At 53.3% G+C, this 20083-nt stretch overlaps 1 protein-coding gene across 1 annotated transcript; it reads left to right on the top strand.

Annotated features, from left to right (window-relative positions):
- The first annotated feature begins 6901 nt into the window (after positions 1 to 6901).
- AGT (angiotensinogen) lies at positions 6902 to 19332 on the top strand. The gene is made up of 5 exons (XM_045783657.2): positions 6902 to 6959; positions 11540 to 12376; positions 15784 to 16051; positions 17709 to 17853; positions 18611 to 19332. Exons 2-5 carry the CDS (start codon positions 11548 to 11550, stop codon positions 18794 to 18796), a joined length of 1428 nt encoding a protein of 475 aa, XP_045639613.2. The 5' UTR covers positions 6902 to 6959; positions 11540 to 11547; the 3' UTR covers positions 18797 to 19332.
- The last annotated feature ends 751 nt before the right edge of the window (positions 19333 to 20083 follow it).

The following is a 20083-nucleotide window of genomic DNA, read 5'->3' as shown; positions in this document are numbered from 1 at the left end:
ACATCCTGGGGAGGGATAAAGGGAAGGTAATCATATTCCCATCTTATTGAAACAGGAGGCAGAACGATCCTCCCAACCTTCATCACAGTGTTCATTACGGATGGAGCATATTATATGATAAAATAAAAACTAATTGTAAAGCTAGGCATGACACTAATGTTATTCATTCAGGGTTTAGAGTTTTCATGAACCTTATCTAGACATAAGAGATTAAGTTCTGAATTTAACTGGGAAATTGTCATACTTTATACTTAGATTACTTCCTTAAAAATCAATAACAATGACACTGTGTGTGTAACATGACATACAGAGTTGTCTAATCTCTATGTTGTATACCTGAAATGAATCTAACACTCTGTGTCAACTGTACTTAAACTAAAAAAAAAAGAAAGGAAAAACCAAAAATCCAACTAAAATAAATGTAAAAGGGAGACCCACTACGAAGAGGCTAAAATTTGACAGGAAATTTAGTGTACTCAACGGAATTGAATTTTTTAAAGATTTTATTTCTTTGGGGGAGGAGGGGCAGAGGGAGAGGAAGGAAGAGTTCTAAGAAGACTCTGCGCTGAGTGCAGAGCCTCACATGACCTGAGCCGAAACCAAGGGTCGGGTCCTTTCCTGACTACACCGCCCACGCTCTCTGGAATTGAATTTTTGAAGATGCTCTTCTGGTCTTTCAGTAGTTTGTTGGCCTTTGGTCCTTATGTTTGTTGTCTCATGGTTGCAACATGGCTGCTCTGTATCCAGGCATTACGTAACGTTTGAGGGAGGAAGAAGGGGTAGTAACGTCCGAGCCACTAACTCTTCTAATACAAAGAAAGCACAAAGACTCCCAGAGGCCCTCGAATTTCTGTTTATGTCTCACTGGCCAGAACCATCTTACCTGACCATTAATGGTTACAGGGGAGGCTAGGAAAGGGAGGAGTTACTTTTCTCAATTTCTACGTGGATGTGGACAAAGGAGAAAGGTGCAGGGGGAGAGGAGAGGTCAGCATCCAACAGCATTTGGCATAAAGTTTATTACTACTTTTTACAATCACTGGGAACTGGATTGGCTAATTGTATCACCCAATATTGACATTGATAGAAACAAATAATCCACTTCTTATTGATACAACTGTATGTGGTGACCAAGAAAAGCCATCTGTTTGGCTCTAACTTCTGAAATATGCTCCAATCACAAAATTTCCCAAATGACGTGATGTCCAACAGGGCTCCCAGGGGAGCAGGTGCCTCCTGCTGAGACGGGGGAGCTGCACTACTTTGTTTTATGGACCAGGAATCTAAAGCCCTTGTGAGTTGAGAACTCGGTCTTTGTATTTGAGTACCCTTCATTGGAAGGAGATGGACTTCTCCCTGATGGGTCCATTTTACCAACTGGGAGAACCCCAAGAGCTGGTCCAGTCCCCCTGGTGCAGATGAGCAGGGATGAGGACTCAGAAAAACTTGGCTGCAGGATGGGGAGCTCCTCCCTGCTGCCTGGTTCCAGGAAATGATGTGTTCTGTCCTCGCGTGTCCCGGACCAGGCATGTTCGGGGGACAAGATCCAGGCAGAAGCAAGTCCCCCATGAAATATTGAGTTTTGTCCTAGAAGCAAAAATAGAAACCTGGTTCCCGTGTTCATGCCTCATTCTTTCCTTACTTCATTCTACAACCCTCGGAGTCGATTGCATCATGTATGTAAACAAAGCATCGTCTGCTCTCCCAGTTTGGCTTTGTTTTGCTTTGGAGTAGGAGTTTAGGTGTGTTTGTCCCGTGGCTGGCTGGTTGGTCTAGAGGTGGAAAAGCGGGAGTTTTCGTTTAGACCAAGCCTCATCTCCGTAACCACAGAGTGGACTTGACCTCCAGGAGCGTCAGCCTGAGGAGCAGCCCCCCGCCAATACATCACCGTGGCCCAGTGCTGCCTCCCACCCATGGCTGTGTTCATGGACCCCATTCTGAGGGATGGCTTACTCAATTTCCCCAGCCAGTGTGTGCTGTTCATTCCACAGTCTTCATTTAGCCACAGATAAACTCCCTAACTTCCACTTATGGAGCGGACACAAGAAACGGTATCTATTAGAAAGAAAATTGTCCTAAATCTGAACCGGGTCAAAAGTCTGTGGCCTGTTTGAGTGGCTGCTTCTTCGGGGAATAATTTACGGTCTTGATCAAATGCTCTAGCAATTTTCTGATTTATTTTAATGAGCTTAAAAGCCCAGCATCGAAAATCCACCCAGCTGATAGTCAGCCTTGGGAGCTGATTAATGGCCTTGAACCAATCTCGCAAGGAGTCGAAGCCGACATCCTTTACTGTGTCCCACTTAACAATGATTCCTTCCTTATTTTTCCCCCAATAACATGTCATTGCCAAGAGAGAAATGTCTGCTTAGAGGCCTCTCTCCACCTTGTAACGAGTTTGAAATGAACTTTGACATGTGTTTTAATCCCTGAGAAGCTGCTTTCAAATATACTAAAAGCTGTAATTGTGTGACGGGGACTCTCAGGGCTGAAAAAATTGAGAGGGGGGGGAATCACTCAAGGGCACTCAGGGGCATGGTTTGCAGAAGCTCACGGACGGGGTGGAGGTGGCCTGGGCCTAGGGAGTGGGGGGGCACTCAGAGGAGGGACACACTGGATGTTCCCTTGAGGCCAGGCTGCCACTAAGCTGTGTGGGACCACAGACAAAAAACTTTGAGGGGAACTTGTACATATGAGCAAAATAATTGTAAAATTATGTGATAGAATTCATGGGCCCATGTGAGATACAGTGATTTTTTTTTTAACAGAAGATTTGGAATAGTGGTTAGAGAAGAGGTACTTAAGTCCCTACTGTCTAATCAGGTAAATGTCAAGATTCCTCCTGTTCTTTATTGTCAAATGTGCCATTCCTGGGTAGTTTCCTCTCTGCCACAGCAAATATACTGTGGCTCCTCGAGCCTCTTTGTGTTGAGACGGTACAGACCTTCCTGTCTCCGCAGCTGCCTGACACTCCCGAAGCTGTGTCCTCCATTGTACCATCTGGGAATGCTGGCTTCCAACGGCTCAGCAAGTTTGCCCTGCCCTGTGTTGACCACAAACCACAAAGGCAAGTCTGACCTATAGGGAAGTCTGAATGAGACTTCTTTTTTGGTCATGTTAAATTTACTGTTTGGATTTTTCAGAGCATAAACAGAATAACATGTCTTATGATCATACCCCTGAACTCCATAGGCTGTGCAGGCCTGGGGTGCACTCCTGGAGTATAATCTCTTCCAGTGTTGACCTACCTTCGGCACCCAGCAGGAGCAGGGAGGACAGGAGACCAGCCGTGATCTGAGGGAGAAACTGGAGGGGGATCTCATTGTCCCAGGGAATGTCCGTCTCTCATCTGGCATGGCTGAAGCCCACCCCAGAGAGTACGATGTCACTACATTGATTTGAGGCAAGAAAAGGCATCCATCAGAGGGACCAGTTAGTGAATGGCCATTGATTTTGAAAGGCCTTGGGAGGGAGAGGACAGCCACCCTTAGAGGACTTCCTGACACAGAGCCTGTGGAAGGTGTGGGGTGAGCATTCTGAGGGCCAGAGGCAGGGGGTCCACAGGAAGAAGGATGCCTGCTGCCGTCCATAGCCTGAGGCAGTATAGAGCAGAAAAGATACATGGGACACAGGTGGAAGAGACAGATGTGTGGGCCCACACATGGCTCAAGCCCAAGGGTTTGGCAGTGGCTCTTGGTAGCTCAGAAGTCCCCAAAGAAGCACATCAGTACCATCCTGATAGCCCAATCTTATGTGATCCTGCTATTTATTATCAATGAAAGAAATGTTGCTCGAGTCTGCAAGAGTGATCTGATGAGCAGACTGCCCTCCTAAACCTAGGATACTCCATAGGCGAGAGTCCTAGAGCTACTCAGGCAACTGGTCACCTCCTGATGCAACGTGGGGAATGTGTAGAAGGTGAGGGAGTGTCTTAATGGGAAGAAACAGGAACCAGGGACCACATAGGTCATGGTCCTGCTACCCTACCATCCCAGGCACCAGAGAACTTAAAACATTGGAAAGAAGGTGTTCTAGTACTTTTGGGAGGCTCCTTCCAGTTCTGTGGTCCCATGATTCAACTCTTCATGCTTTGGTTTACCCATTGTTTTGGGCCATTTTGAGATAATACGGTAAAATCTAGAATTATACATATTTGGGGTTCAGGACCTCTCCCCCAAACTTCACTAGTTTAAGAAAAATGTGTGTGGTATGGTTTGTCTAGATAGCAGATGTCCTCCTGCCCTTAATGTTGTCATTTCTGTGAAATATTTGCTGTTCTTTGGACAGCTGGGCTCAGACAGACATTGAACTTCAATTCTTGGCCCATAGTAGGCTTTTGATAAATAGTTGTCGGACAAATGCCTGAATGTGCTAGGAAAAGAACAGATGTGGGTTTTAGACAGACCTGGATTCACCACGTTCTTTCTGGGTGACGTTTAGCAAATTGCTGAACCTCTTGGGGCCTCAGTTTTCTCTCCCTGGATGGCAGCGGGTATGCTAAAATGTGCACTGCAGACATCTAAGAAGATCTCCTCACCAGGCACGGAGCCCCATGTTAGAAAGGAAACCACAGGCCCAAAATGGTGTCACTTAGGCTAACTCAGCAAACCAAGACTTAATACCTAACTGCAGTTTCAACCCCCCAAGAACATGATCTTTCAGCAGACAACATAGAATTTTCTGGTCGATACCAGGAGATTTACTGATAGACCCCTTCCACTCCCTTTAGGAGGGCAACGTCGCCTAAACAGTGCACTCCTTGCTCTCGCTAATAAATTCCTCTATTTGTTGTTTGCATGACCTCTCTCTGCCTTTAAAAACCTTTCTTTTGTTTTGCTCAGTGGAGCTCCCCTCTACTTGCTAGATGGGGTGCTGCCCGATTCATGAATCATTTAATAAAGCCAATCACATCTTCACATCTGCTTGGTAGAATTTTGATTTTTAACAAACTGCTCAATAAATATGAATTCTTTCTTCCTTCTGTCTAGGAGTTGAGAATACGGAGTTTTCCAGTCCCTGCACCCCTACATTACCACATTTTGATAAAAAGGAGTTCACAATTCAATCTTCCATTGGCTTCTCGAATCATCTCAGCTGGACCCCTCCTTCGTCCTTTCCTGGGGCAGCTCTCCAGCTCTCTCGGGACTCCTACCCACCTCCTCATGGTCTCTGATGAGCAAGAAAGAGTCAGCAAATGATCCATCAAGAGTGCTCTGGGTGGAGACATCTCTACACCAATGACTTGAAGCCATTCTGACATGTTGCCCAAAGACCTCCTTCAGGCCCTAACTCCTCACTTCTCAGAACTTCCCCCTGGCTTCTGGAACACCACCTTCTGTGTCTTGCACCCCCCCTCCTCTCCCACCCCCCTCTTGTGCTGACTCCCTTTCCATCCCCCAACTCCCTAGGTTTCCCTCTTCTCCCCTCGCCTCATTTCTAACTCTTTTCGGGGTGGGGTGGGGGACATCTCCACCCACAGACCTTGACTTCCACCATGATGCATTAGCTCCTCATATCTATGTCTCCAGCCCAGATCTCCATCCTGAGGGTGGGAATCGTCTACCCGAGTATTCTCTGTTGGGATCCAATAGAAGCTCGAAAGAAACCCATCTAAGATCAAACTCTTCCCATCGCTTCCCCAAACCTCTTGTGCTTCCACGGTCCCTTTCCTGGTTATTTGTTTCAGCATTCTCTCTAGGCTGGAGCTTGGAAATTTGATGCCTGTCACAATTAGAGGACATTTGTAAAAGCAGAAATCAGGCTCCATGGCATTCCCCCGCTCAGACGTCTTCCATGCCTCCCTCCCGTGGCATCGACGTTGACCTCGGAGCTGGTGTTCAGGCTCTAACCAGCGTCCTTTCTTTCCACATCACTCGGTCCCATGCCACAGATCTGGGGCAGCAAGTGGGTTTCGTCTCCTGTGTCAGCGTGGATCCTGGAAAGTTTGGCCTGAAGCCCTTTGTCCGGGGAACATGCAGGAAAGATGGGGGGCCCTCATCGGCCACAGGGGCAGGCACAGGGAGCAATGGCCATTTGCTGTGATCCCTGCTTTCCCTCGTAGTATCTTCAGGGGTGCTGCTGTCCCCTAAACGAGCTCCATGCTTTCCCACCCCTTCATTACTATCCTATAAGCCTCTAAAGATCCCCTCTTCAACATCCAAGCCCAACTTATTTATGCTTCAAGCTTTGACTGAAATGACATTTCTTCCTGAAACCTTCTCCAGTTTTAATGATTGTTCCTTGCCAGGATCTGAAAGCATCTTGTTGGTGCCTTTCCGTCCGTCTGTACCATTGTTGGCCTCTAGCAGTCTCCCCAGCTACATCACAAGTCTCTAGAAGGTGCTTCTGCTTGGTCGTGTGTCTCTCCCCATGCCCGTCAAGGGCCTCTCATGGAGCAGGTGCCTAAAGGTCATTTGGACAACCACTGGGCCGCTCAAGACTGTGGGGTCAGAAGTTGTTCCCAGGCCGCCCTGCACTGCTTCTTCTCCTGCCCTCTGGGGACTCAAGCACATTCCTGGGGACACTCAGAAGCACACCTCAAGAGGACTCTGTCAGAAGGCTTGGGTGGCTGGCCTCGGGCTGTCACACACTTACACACACCTACGTGGGACACGCCCGTGTCCATCACCGCGGCCCCAGTGCCGGTGAGCTTGGGTAAATGTGTAACTTCACAGCACACCGGCTTATTCTGTTCGGCCCTGAAAGTGTGTATCGATCACCCTGACTTCCTGGAAGGAGTCCCAGCCTGAGAGTTGCTCTGGCTCCTGTCCCCCAGTCAGGCCTGGCTGCCTGAGGCCCCCGCCCCCATGGTCAGGCCAAGTGATGTCACCTCCCTCCTCCCCAGCTTGGGCACAGAATGGTCTGGGAACGGCTCCATCCCCACCCCTCTGTTATAAATAGGGCCTCGGTGGCCCAGCCAGGGGAAGAGGCTGCTTTTGTTTTGGGAACTTGAGCAGAAGGTAAGCGGGGAGTCCCTCTCCATCCACACTCCTGCCTCACTGTTACCCCCTCCCCATCTCTCTCAGGGCAGCTGAGTTATCTGCTAGGAGTAGAAGCCAAGGGGTCTCCGGGGGTAGGTGGGAAAAGCTGCTGGGAGCCAGAAGCCAGGGGTCAGGGGTGACGTGTGCTGCAGGGGGATCTCTACTGAAGATGACGCAGAGAACGTCTCTCCCCTCCCGTCCCAGTGGACGTCCTCTCACACATTGTCCTCCCCCTTGGCCCACCCCAGGTCTTAACAGAGGAACTGCCCCTCCCCAGCAGTAGGGCAGGGTGGCCGGGTCCTCCCACTGCCTCTGAGCCGGGCCGGGTCCTCAGGGGCTGGCACGGGAGCAGAGCCACGGTGGCCTAGAGTCCACTGGGTCTCTTCTAGTCGGTGGGACGCACGAAGCTGTTGTGCAGGTGCTGGAGCTGGGAGGGGGGTGGGGGAGCAGACTCAGTTACCCCGGGGCTGCGTCCCCAGAGGCTCAGGGGAGGAATGGCCTACCTCTGTCTCCCTCTGCCTCGCCTGACACAGTGCTGCTTCTGGTCCTGGTTTGAGGTTTGGGTCTGTGCACTCAACTCATTGCTTTGTCTCCCTAAGCCTTGGTTTGCTCATCTATAAAATGGGACAAATAGCAATGCTTAGTCTCCCTTGCTTGTGAACTATGGTGTAAATTAAGAGAGCTAGTATAATGTGAAAGTGCTTTCTAAACTCAGGAGAAAATAAAAAAAACAGATTCTTATTATTTTGTTCAAGAGGCACTATAGGTGGGTGCTGAAGTCTATGGACTATGGCATCAGGGGTTCTGGGTCTGAATCCTGATTCTGTCTTTCACTCAGCTGTGTGACCTTGAGCAAGTCATGAAACTTCTCTGTTCATCTGCAAAACAGCATTAATTAATCAACTTAACAATTACTTATCAAGTACCGAGTATGTCTCAGGAACATTTCTGTAAATGTGGTGTCTATCTATCATCTATCTATCTATCTATCTATCTATCTATCTATCTATCTATCTCTCTATCATCTATCTATCTATCTATCTCAGCGAGAAAAAGAGAGCAAGGACCCCGCTCTCGTGGGGTTTGCCTTCACGTGGGAAGAGACAGGCAATAAACAGTAAACATAAATAAATATATAAGAATTAATTATGTATAAGGTCAGAAGGTGGTCAGTGCCGTGGTAAAAGGAAGTAAAGCGGGGTAAGTGAGTTCAGGGTGGCAGGAGTGGTGGGGGACAGTTGCAGTGTGAAATGGGGTGTCACAGAAGCCTTAGGAGGATGAGACGAGTTGGTTCATGGAAAGCACTAGAACACTGCCTGGCAATGACAGGCGTTAGAACAGTGTCGGCTGCCGGTGTCACCATTTCACGAAGCCACGGAACCACGAGCGGTAGGGATACTGAGAAGCAGGAAGGTGGAGAGGGAGACTGAGCAGGGGTGGTGGAGGAGGGCAGATCCACAGGGGCCTGGAGCCCCCGTTTATTTGGAGACCCCGCTGTGTGCTGAGTTAGGACCAGCCAGCGCAGCAGCCACCCATCCCGGCTGAGAGCAACAGCAGACTCTGTCCTGACAATGATCCGTGAAATTGCTTCACCTGAGTCAGTGCCTGCCCCGCGAGGGACTGGCAAAGCAGGGAGGGGACTGTCCTTACCTGCAGGGGCCCAACCCGGGACTGGGTGCCATTACTGCACGATTTCTCCAGCCCTCGTCTTCTCCAAGTTTCCCCTGAAAACTCAGCACGATTTGACTTTTTTTTTTTTTAAAGGTTTTGTTTATTTATTTGACAGAGATAGAGACAGCCAGCGAGAGAGGGAATACAAGCAGGGGGAGTGGGAGAGGAAGAAGCAGGCTCATAGCGGAGGAGACTGATGTGGGGCTCGATCCCATAACACCGGGATCACGCCCTGAGCAGAAGGCAGACGCTTAACCGCTGTGCCACCCAGGCGCCCCATGATTTGACTTTTTACACGAGCCATGAGCTGGCAACCGAGGCCTGTCTGGACAGGAAGGAGATTTTCTGTTCCATTTTTGTATGTCATGTGGCTTCTCACAAGAACAGCGGATTGAGTCAAATGCACAGGGAAGAGGGTGACGTGGTGGCTGAGGTCAGAAGTCAAAGTTTCTTTGGTAATTGATGACCAGAGCAGAACTAAACACACAATGCTTTTAAGTTGAAAGTGGGTGCAGGTTACCAGACCCAGGAGAGGAGTGCAGAGTGCCGGTAGAAGGGGACAACTGGGTGTGCATAGGTGTGCAGGAAAGACGGAGGTGTCAAGGTGACCTCGAGTTAGTGGAGACATACCTCCGCTCCAGGGATGCCTGGCCTGTGGTGGTAGGGCAGGGGGATGAGCGACGATGAGGAGGGAGTGCGAAGTGAGTTGGTAATACAGTCCACGTCTTCACCAGAAATGAGTGAGATATCGCTGAAATGATTGGAACCGAATGAACCCCTACAACGAACATGGATCTCCTACAAATGCAGAGAGTTAGACAGTGGAATGAGTTAGCAGACCCAGCCCAAGAACGTTGTCTTCCAGGATCTCAGGCTACTCTGTGTGCTGTTGGCGAGAGCGGAGGCTGGAGCAGACTCCCAGGGCTCTAGAGAAGGGTGCTGGAGAGCCTCCCGCCAACCCCAGAGACCACGTCAAGGGCAGAAGATTGTTCTACTCCTGGCTTCGTAGAGTCACCTGGAAAGTCATTACAACAATCTATACCTGGTCCCAGCACTGACCAGGGCCATCAGGCTGTTGGTGGGGCTGGTGTCGAGCTCCATTGGGGTTCCACCCTGCAGGAAATAGTTGCCGGCTGGTTTGGGGTGCTGGGACAGGTAGAAACCCCAGGGCTTCAGGCTGAGCCTCTGGTGCTCGATGCCAGCTGCCTGTTAGGGCCTCGGGGAGGCTGAAAATCCCATTCCCGGGCCACACCCCAGGGCCAGTTTGACATCTCTGGGGGTGGGATGGACTTCCACAGTCACTAAATCTTGCCAGGTGAGACCAGTGGGAACCGGGGCTGGGACTGACCGGCGGGGATAAACGCAGGTCTGAATTACGTCTGTTACACGCTTGCTGTGTGACCTTGGGAACTTTTCCTCAGGCCTCAGAATTCCCCTTTCTGTGTCTGCAGAGAGTTGAAGCCCTTCCCTCCTCGTATGAATAGCGCAGGGACTAGACAGGGTAATCTCTGGGCAGGGGCTTCTGGGAACTGTCACATACTACCCAGTTAGAATATCTGTATTCTTAAATCATGCACCCTGTCTGGGAAATCAGGTACATTTCCTGGTCGATACTACACGGTGCGATCTTTCTTGCCAGGCCAACTTATAACATGGGCAAAACCTCTGTGTGTGTTAGTCCTGTAGTCCAAACTGGTTTCCCACCTTCCCTGGGGCTAGGGGGCTTCCTGAAGACTTGCCATCTGCTCCACGGTTGGTTTTCTCGGTGAAAACTCACGGCCAGAGGCCTGTGAATGCATGCGTTTGCTCAGGTGGCCTTATCAAAGTCCCACAGACTGGGTCACTTCAACGACAGAGATCTGTTCTCTCACGATTATGGAGGCGACAAGAACTGATGTGCTCCTTCTGGGATAACGTTCTCATCACATACAGGCTCCAAGTCCAAGCTTGAGGTGTCGGCAGGGTTGGCTTCTTCTCAGGTCTCTCTCCTTGGCTTGTGGATGGCCGTCTTCTCCCTGTCTTCCCAGGGTCTTCCGTCTGTGTGTGTCTGTGTCTTACTCTCCTCTTCTAAGACGGACACCAGGCAGATTGGATGAGGGCCCATCCCGATGACCTCATTGAACCTAAATTACCTCTTTAAAGACTCTATCTCCCAATATAGTGCATTTTGAGGGAGTGGGATTAAGGACATCAACATACGAAGTTAAAAACTTTAAGGCAACAGGCAAAATTTTTTTAATTTTAAAATTAAAGTTTCTTTAAAAATAAGATTAAATGTTTTCATATTACTCTTAAAAAAAAAAGATTTATTTATTTGAGAGAGAGAGAGTGTGAGCACGAACGCAGTGGGAGGTTGGCAGAGGGAGGAGCAAGGAGCCCGACACGGGGTTTGATCCCAGGACCCCAGGATCATGACCCAAGCCGAAGGCAGACACTTAAGTGACTGAGCCACCCATATTATTCTCTATTAAACACAAAACTGTTGAGTAAAGCATAGTATCACTGATTAGCACAAGGTAAAAATAATATCAGCCATTCACATATTCTCGAAGAGAAGCACTTTAGTATTTTGTGAAAACATTTGTGTATGTTTTTACTTGGTGTAATGGACAGTTTCGTGTTTCGTAAAATCTACAACTGTCTTAATATCAAAACCGACCCCAAAATAGGCCCTGTGAAGGCACAGCTCAGCCCATCACAGTGTGTAGTGGATCACAGAGGTATTTTCCTCAGAGCTTTGAATCTATTGCTTCTCTTCAAAATGTGTAGACTGGGGTAGATTTCTCCTGAATTCAGGGACCGCAGGGAATATGGGAACAGCTAGAAGTCTGGCTGGAGGGCCCTTACTCACTTAGTAATCTGTCGCCCTTCATGGAATGATGTTTCAGGTACAGAGATGGCTGCTGCCGGGGTGAGCCTGGGGGCCACCGTCCTCTGTCTCCTGGCCTGGGCCGGCCTGGCCGCTGCGGACCGGGTGTACATACACCCTTTCCACCTCCTCGTCTACAGCAAGAGCAGCTGTGAGCAGCTGGAGAAATCCAGTGCGGAGACGCCCAAGGCCCTGACCTTCACGCCGGTCCCGATTCAGGCCAAGACGTCCCCTGTGGACGAGGAGGCCCTTCGAGAGCAGCTGGCGCTGGCCACTGAGAAGCTGCAGGAGGACGACAGGATGCGGGCAGCGAAAGTGGGGATGATGCTCAACTTCCTGGGTTTCCACATGTACAGGATGCTGAGCGAGTCCTGCAGCATGGCCAGCGGGACCGTGCTGTCCCCAACGACTCTCTTTGGCACCCTGGCCTCTCTCTACCTGGGTGCGCTGGACCCCACGGCCAGCAGACTGCAGGCGTTCCTGGGGGTCCCCGGGGAGGACCAGGGCTGCACCTCCCGGCTGGATGGCCACAAGGTCCTCTCCGCCCTGCACACCATCCAGGGCCTTCTGGTCGCCCAGGGAGGGGCTGGCGGCCAGTCCACACTGCTCCTCTCCACGGTGCTGGGCCTGTTCACAGCCCCTGGCCTGCGTCTGAAGCAGCCCTTTGTGCGGGGCCTGGCTCCCTTTGCTCCCATCACCCTCCCACGCTCTCTGGACTTGTCCACTGACCCGGATCTTGCTGCTGAGAAGATAAACAGGTTCATGCAGGCAGTGACAGGGTGGAAAATGGACAGACCCGTGTCAGGAGTCAGCCCAGACAGCACCCTACTTTTCAACACCTACGTCCACTTCCAAGGTAAGGCAAGCCCCGTGGGTGTCCCTGGGCTGGTGCCAGAGGGTCCCAGTTCTTCGTCTGTGGGCTTCATGTCCAGCATTCAGCTCAGCAGGTCCGGGCCTTGGAGATGGGCAGGGTGGCGAACATGAGGAAGTACCTGGGAGCCGCTCTCAAGGAGCCGGAAGTAGCTGCCCGGTGGACTCCTTGGATGAGTACCCACCTCTCTACCTGCTGCCCTACTATGTGCAGCTTCTATAGTACATCCTTGTACTCTGATCATTTAATCCTCTTGTGATGTGGTGAAGAGGCGTTACTACCTCTAGAAGAAAACACAGTGACTTCCTCAAGATGGCACAGCCGCAAGTGGGGGTCCTAGGATCCAAACCCACCCCTCCCGGCCCTGTGGTCCAGCTCCGCCCTCAGGAGGGAGGGGTTCTTGCTTCTTGAGAAGGTCAAAGTTCATGCAAAAATAACCAAATTGTTTGCTTACAGCACTTCCATGTTGGGAGGGGTCATTACCACCCCACCCCCAATCCCTGCAAAGATAGTTTGCTTATTCAACAACTGATCGTTGAAGATTTACTACGTGCATGCCCCTGAGCTGGGCGGCCAGAGGGGCCAGGGAGGAAGGATGCACAGGTCCAGACCCCAGGTTGCCTATTCAAGCTCAAGAGGGGAGATAGATCCCACAGGCAAATGCCCCCAGCTACAGAGCTCTAAGTAGAAGTGCCCTGGGGGGGCCAAGCACTTGAAGGAGGGAGGGTCCCTGGAGAGAGGACAGAGGCCTGGGGGCGGTGAGGGGAGAAGTGCTGTAGGAGAACAAATGTGTGAGCAAAGGCCGGCGAGTTCAGGGACAGGAACCAGAGCAAGTGCGCCTGGGGTTGGCCAGAGCTCGGAGTGGATGTGACCAGTGGAAGGCAGGGCCCTAGAGATGGGTCGGGCCGGATTTTGGAATGGGATGCTGGGAAGGGTGGTGGGTGCTGGAGCAGGCAAAATGTTCTGCTCAGAGGTCATCCGGGCAGCCGGGGCTGTGTGCATTGGAGGCAGGGAGGGTCCCGGGAAGGTGACGCAACAGGCACACTGACCAGGGGACACGTGCTGAGGTCGTGGCTCTGCACACTGATGGGTGGGCCGGGGAGGGTGCGTTCGCGAGCCAAGGGAGACAGCAGGCCAAAGATGAAACCAGAGACAGCATGACTATTTTCTTACTCTGAAGCCATCCCGGAAGTCTGTAAACCGCCAAGGGGAAGGACCTCCAGCCCGTTTTGGGTGCAGGAGGAAGATGATAGAGATCCAGGACTGCCGACAGGTCGTGGGACCAGAGCTCAGCACAGGCGGCCTCCAGCTGAGGGTGACCGTACCCCGGGGGGGACTGGGGACTCGTACGCTCAGCCTGCCGTTCCTAAGAGGAGCCCCAGGAGGAGAGTTCCTTGAGAAAGTCGTGCCCCAAAAAAGGCGAGAGAGCAAGAGAGCCACAGGTGCCTGGATGCTGGGCCAGCCCCACCATGTACCACCCTCTGATCTTGCTCCCTGACCTTTCCGTGCCTCAGTTTCCACCAGACAGAGCTGCACAGCCCCTCCCTGCCCACCACCGCGTGCCCGCTCATGAAGCCGCAGGCTGTCTGAGGAGCTCTAAGCTGCCCTTTGGTAATGACGTTCTAGTACCACGACCTCAGCGGACAGCTGGATGTTCCCGACTGGCGAAGGCTCGGGGACTGGGAGCCCCTGAGCCACAGGGCGCCCTTTGCCCAGACCCTGCGGTCGTCCCGAGCTGGCGCTGGCTCTGGCAGCTTCCACACCACCAGTTGACTTAACCCTGAGAGGTTTACTTAACCTCTGGACGAGGAGTGTGCTGTGTTTTCAGCGGAGTGGGCGGGACGGGGAAGCCACCTCTGTTTCAGATTCTCACATCTTTCTGTTTGGTGAGAAAAGATTTCGTCCTTTCTTCCCCTGATTAACAAGTCCCTGGCCAGACCTGGTGGGCCAACGCTGAGGCCCTCCCCAGGGAGCCTGGGACGAAGGACACTGTGGCTCTGCCCGTCCCTTCTCATCAGACCAGGCCCTGGGAAGGCAGCCCGTCCACCCCCTCCCCTCCCCTCCTGGAGGACCTGTCCCTCCAGCCCCCACCCTGACACCTTGGAGACCTCTGCTCCAGGGAAAGGGCACCCTGGGTCTTTAACCTGCCTCTCCTCAGACACCCAGGTGGCCAGCACCCAGGGGCCGCTCTGTGACAGACTCACCCCCACCTTCTCCTCCCAGAAACAGCCCCGCCATGTGTGACTAGGCACTCAAGGTGACTGAGAAGAGCGCAGAGGGAGGGGCTGTGCCAGGGGCTGCAGTCATGGACAGACCCCCAGGGACAGGGCCTTCAGCAGGCGTCTGCCCCTCCTCCCATGATAGCAGAGCCAGCTGGCCGCTCCCCTCCGCCTCCACCTGCACAGCCCCGTCAGGGAGGGCACCAGACAGGGCTCACCCCCGCCCCAAGGGCCCAGGGCGAGCTCGCACGGAGTGCTTTGCTGGGAGCCACTGGCCACACCAGGTTGTATGTCTGTCCTGGGCAGCACAGGGGCCTGAGACGTGGTGCCCGCATTGCAAGACAGGTGTGCTCAGCTCTGCGTCCTGACTTGAGAAGGGGAGACTGTCACAGCTCACAGATTGAGAAGCTAGCGTGCCCCGAGGATGCGTAGGGCCGTGAAGCTGGTCCGGGTGACACTGTGGTTTGTGGATACAGGTCACCGCACATCTGCCCAGCCCCATAGATCGTATGGCCCTGAGAGTGAGCCCTAATGTCAACCCTGGACTCTAGGTGACAATGATGTGTCCCTGTAGGGTCAATCAGTGTTAACAGATGTCCCATTCCGGTGGGGGTGTCGATAGTGCGGGAGGCTGTGCATGTGGGACTGGTGGGTATACGAGAAAGCTCTACACCTTCCTCTAAATTTTGCTGTGAACCTAACTTCTCTAAAACAATTAAATTTATTTAAAAAAAGAAGCCAGTGAGCGTGGCGGATCGCAGGCGTTGGGCCAGGACAGATCTGGGATGAGTTTACCCAGTCACTTCGTAGTGGCCTAAGTTCCCTAAGTGTTCTGGTTTCCTTTGTGGCCCTTAAGGTGACAGGTGTAAAATCTGAGTGGCACCTGGTGTGTAAAATGTCTTCAACACAGGCAGTTGGTGTCACCCAAGTGAACTCAAACGGTCAGGTTTTGCAGGAGGAAGACTCATCCGGCCCTTGGGATCCTGGGTAGGGCTGTGAAGCTCTGGGGCAGTGCTGGGGCGGGGAAAGGCCCCGTGGCCTGGGACGTTGCGGGGCGAGCCTGGGGCACAGGCTGGGCTTCGGCTCTGCTCCGCGGTGTCCCCAGCACTGAGCGCACACGCCCGCCCCTGCCTCAGCTGCCCGTCCCTCCTTGTCTCCTCTCTGGGTCTCCAGGAAAGCTGAAGGGGTTCTCCCTGCTGCCGGGGCTGCAGGACTTCTGGGTGGACAACGCCACCTCGGTGTCGGTCCCCATGATCTCGGGCACGGGCACCTTCCAGCACTGGAGCGACGCCCAGAACAACCTGTCCCTGACCCGTGTGCCCCTCAGCAAGAACGCCTGCCTGCTGCTGATCCAGCGCCACGGCGCCTCGGACCTGCAGCAGGTGGAGGCCCTCACCTTCCAGCACAACTTCCTGACGTGGCTGAAGAACCTGTCTCCCCGGTACGGCTCCTGGGACATCACCTGGCCCCTCAGGGCCTGCTCCCCCTGGAAAGTGGGGAGCTGGGCCCATCCTTCCACACAGGGTGGGAGGGGACGGACGTGGGGTGAGCAGATGGGCGGATGATGGCTGAGCCCTGGGCACAGGACGGGGAAGGGCCAGGTGGCCCTGCTGTTCCGGGGGCAGAAGGCCGGTGCGTTCACGCATCACCCCTGCATCCATCCATCCACGGACCTAGCTCTCCAGGTACCGTCTCATTCTGGGCACAGGAGAGGTAAAGGAGTGGGGAGTGTGCTTTCCGTGGGCTTGGGCTTACCCACTGGTTTTGAAGGACTGCATTTCAGCCTGTCCTGAATGGGGACCTTTGTCGTGCCACCCCCCCCCACCAGTGCTCCCTCCCACAATCTGCTGCATTCCAAGAGCTTGTTGGGGACTGGCGTCCCAGAAGGGTTTGGACCCCTCTGAGAGGCCTGGGGGACGGGGAGCTGTCCCTGACTCCAGAACTCCCCACTTTGCTGCCCCAGTGCTTTGCTCCTCTTTCCAGCTATGGCGGGAAGAAAGCCGTTCCCCTCCGCTGGGGTGCTGCACTTGACCCACATCCCCGGCCCAGAGCAGTGGGGTCCGGAAACCTGCCCCGAGACGGCACTCAGGGGCGCACTGGCCTCAGGAGGGCGACGCTCCTTTTAAAATCAGTCTTTGTTGTGGTGGCTCTAAACCCATCACGTCATGCTTACCGCGAACCCTCTGTAAGCGCACGGTTCAGTGGCATGAAGCACCCACATGGCTGCGTGTCCCTCGCCACCACCCGTCTCCAGAATATTGTCGTCTTCCCAAACGGAAACACGAACTCCCCGTTCCCCCTCCCCCAGCCCCTGGCCACGGCCATTCGACTTCCAGTCTCTGTGAATGTGTCTGTTCCAGGACCTCAGATGAGGGAACTCATACAGCATTTGTCCTTTTGTGGCGGGCTTATTTCGCTTAGCATGATGTCCTCAGGGTTCATCCATGTGGCAGCATGGGTCAGGATTTCCTTCCTCTGACGGCTAATACTCCATTACATGGACAGACATGTTTCGTTTATCCACTCATCCATCAATGGACACTTGGGTCGCTTCCACCTGTTGGCTATTGCGAATAATGCTGCTGTGGACGTGGGTGTACTGTAACTCTTGCGAAGGTTTGGTATGTCCCCGGAAACATCCACGGGCTCTCAGGGATGCCCAAGGAAGGCAGAGGTCCTACAGGAAGGTCAGCCGAGTTGACGTAAGCAGCATGGCCGGCACGGAGAGTGATGGGACATTCCTCCCATCACTCTCCCCTCCACGGGGGTTCCTATGTCAAGAACTCCATTGAAACGTGGCTAGTAAGACACGATACATTATTTCAGAGAATAGCATTTTACAATTATCCAGGTAACACAGCTTCAATGCAGCCAACCGAAAGCCATAGTAGAACGAAGAACAGACAAGTCATCGTCAAACCCCCAGAGAGCAGTGCTCTAAATTACATCCTTCTCACAGCATTCCCAAGGACATGCAAGTTGTTTGCTGTATTTCTTGCTGACGGACTTTTCCCGAGACAGCCTAGCTGGGTGAGGGGGCCCCAGGGCCTCCCAGGGGGAGCCACCCAGGACCTTCCTAAGCGTGATTGTCCCCGCAGGGCCATCCACCTGACCATGCCCCAGCTGACACTGCGAGCCTCCTACGACCTGCAGGACCTGCTTGCCCAGGCCAAGCTGCCCACCCTGCTGGGCGCCGAGGCGAACCTGGGCAAAATCAGTGAGGACAATCTCAGAGTCGGAAAGGTACTGTGCCGGTGGTGTCTCTTTGGGCCCGAGTGGATTCTGTGTGTTCACAGGGTGGGAGGCGTAGACTGCTAGGGCATGGAGGGAGCTTCTGGGAGGCAGGCAGGAGAGGAGGGGAGGAAAGCATGGCTAGGTGGGTGTGCACCCAGGGTGGGAAAGAAATGACCAGAACTTCCGGGGCTTTCCGGGGACAGGTGGAGAGCAGCAAACCCTTCCCCACCATGTGTCCTTGGCTCTGCCTAGCCTGGCCTAGCCTTGCGGTCCTTCCCAGAACCCACAGCAGGGTCAGGACTCAGGCCATGGGAGTAAGTGCCCAGCTCTTGGCAGGGCTGACAGGGAACGCCCAGCAGTAGACAGACTGTCCTTCTGCCACGTGGAACAATGCATCTCTGCAGCTGGGGTGCCTGGATGTGCTGGGCACTGTGCTGGGTACTGGGGAGGGGCTACACACAGTTCTGGCCTCGGAGATCACTGTTGGGGGGCATGGGCCCTCTTGCTAAATGAGTGGGATGACCCAGGCACTGGTGGACCACAGCCGAGGGGCCCGGGGTCCTGCCCTGGACAGCAAGGTGGAAAGTGGGGACCGGTGGGTTGGAGAGACAGTTTGGGGAGGAGCTGTCGTGAGTTGGGCCGAGTGGGAGTCGTCTACACCGAGGGGCATACGTGGTGCAGGCAGGCTGGAGACACAGCTGTCCTGCACCCTCTCCCTGGGCCCGGAGGGCCTTCAGGAGCCATCCCAACGCTTGCTGCTTTGCAGGTGCTGAATAGCATCCTTTTGGAACTAAAAGCAGACGAGGGAGAGCAGCCCACAGAGTCTGCCCCACAGCCGGATGGGCCCCTGGAGGTGACCCTGAGCCGCCCGTTCCTGTTCGCCATTTACGAGCAAGACTCCACTGCCCTCCACTTCCTGGGCCGTGTGGCCAACCCGCTGAGCACGGTGTGAGGCCTGGCCCGCCCCCCAGACGCAGCTGTCACCGAGGCAAGGGCAGCAGCCACAGCAATGCTGATTTGTCACCCGTCCTCCACTCTGCCTCCCCGTGAGTCAGCCTGGAGCTGGAAAGAAGCCGGTCTCCTCCATCTAATGAGCAGCAGAACCTGCGGGCAGGAGGCCTCCGGGTTCTTGGGTTTATCTCGGGCCACGTGGGGGGGGCCAGGAGCCAGAGTTTAGCACAGGACACCGTTCAGGAGAAAGTCTGAACAGACCAACTGGTTGTGTCCCTTTTATCAGAGAACAGAAATTGGGTTTTACAGTTACAGTTTTCACTGCCCTGGGTGTAAGTTCGGTTAGGGAATACGAGCGGACCAACTGCCGTCCCCCCTGATGCCTTAACTTTGGTTGATTTCCAGGTCTTCTTTACCAGGATACTGGGATCTCTGAAAAACACAAGTGTCTGAATTTACGTTAGAATATAATACCATGGCTGATTATCCCTGTGTTATTAATACATGTCTTGCAACAATAAACAAAAAAGAAAAATTCTTGGGGCACCTGGGTGGCTCAGTCGGTTGAGCATCTGCCTTCGGCTCAGGTCGTGATCTCAGGGTCCTGGGATCGAGTCTCGTGCGGGGCTCCCTGCTCGGTGGGGAGTCTGCTTCTCTCTCTGTGGCTGCCCCTGCCCCCACTCCTGCTCTCGCTTGCATGCACGCTCTCTCAATAAATAAATAAATCATATCAATCAAATAAATAGATAAATAAAATCTTAAAAAAAAAAAAGAAAAATTCTGTCACTTAGCAGCAAAACAAAACCTACCATTTGGCTAACAGACCATACACACCAAGTTCTTCCTAGGGCTTTGAGCTGTCTTTTGGGTGGAATTTCCATGGAAGGTGAGGGCTGGTACTTAGCCATCATTTGGAGATGTTTACTTCTGGACATTTCCATCCCTAAGCGGCAGGTGGGTGTGTGGGAGGCTCCCATGCCCCGACTTGCAGATGGGAAGGAACGGGGCCGACGGGCATGACTTCCCTTCCGGGGACACAGGGTCGGATCGCTGTTGCTGACGACAGTGAAGACATTTCCTGACATACATAAAGCGCCTTCCCTGGCTCCCTCCTTAGACGCTTAAATAACTAGGCAGGCTATGGACCACGGCGCCCACCGACGAGGGCCCGGGGGCACATGGCAGCTGGACAGTCACCCAGAGGTGAGAGTGGGGATGACCAATGCTGCATTGAGCCAGTTCTCTCCCGTGTGCGGTTTCCGTGGTGTGAGCAGAAGCATCTGTGTTC

This window comes from Ursus americanus, chromosome 6 (assembly GCF_024610735.1).
Source record: "Ursus americanus isolate L20-20 chromosome 6, mUrsAme1.1.p, whole genome shotgun sequence".
Classification (NCBI taxonomy): domain Eukaryota; kingdom Metazoa; phylum Chordata; class Mammalia; order Carnivora; family Ursidae; genus Ursus; species Ursus americanus.
Note: the sequence above shows the minus strand (reverse complement) of the source record. Positions and strands in the feature narration are given on the sequence as shown.

Coding starts and splice junctions, on each gene's coding strand:
- AGT (XM_045783657.2), top strand. CDS start 11,548: ATGGCTGCTGCCGGGGTGAGCCTGGGGGCCACCGTCCTCTGTCTCCTG. Junction 16,052..17,708: donor CTGAAGAACCTGTCTCCCCG/GTACGGCTCCTG, acceptor TTGTCCCCGCAG/GGCCATCCACCTGACCATGC. Junction 17,854..18,610: donor ACAATCTCAGAGTCGGAAAG/GTACTGTGCCGG, acceptor GCTGCTTTGCAG/GTGCTGAATAGCATCCTTTT.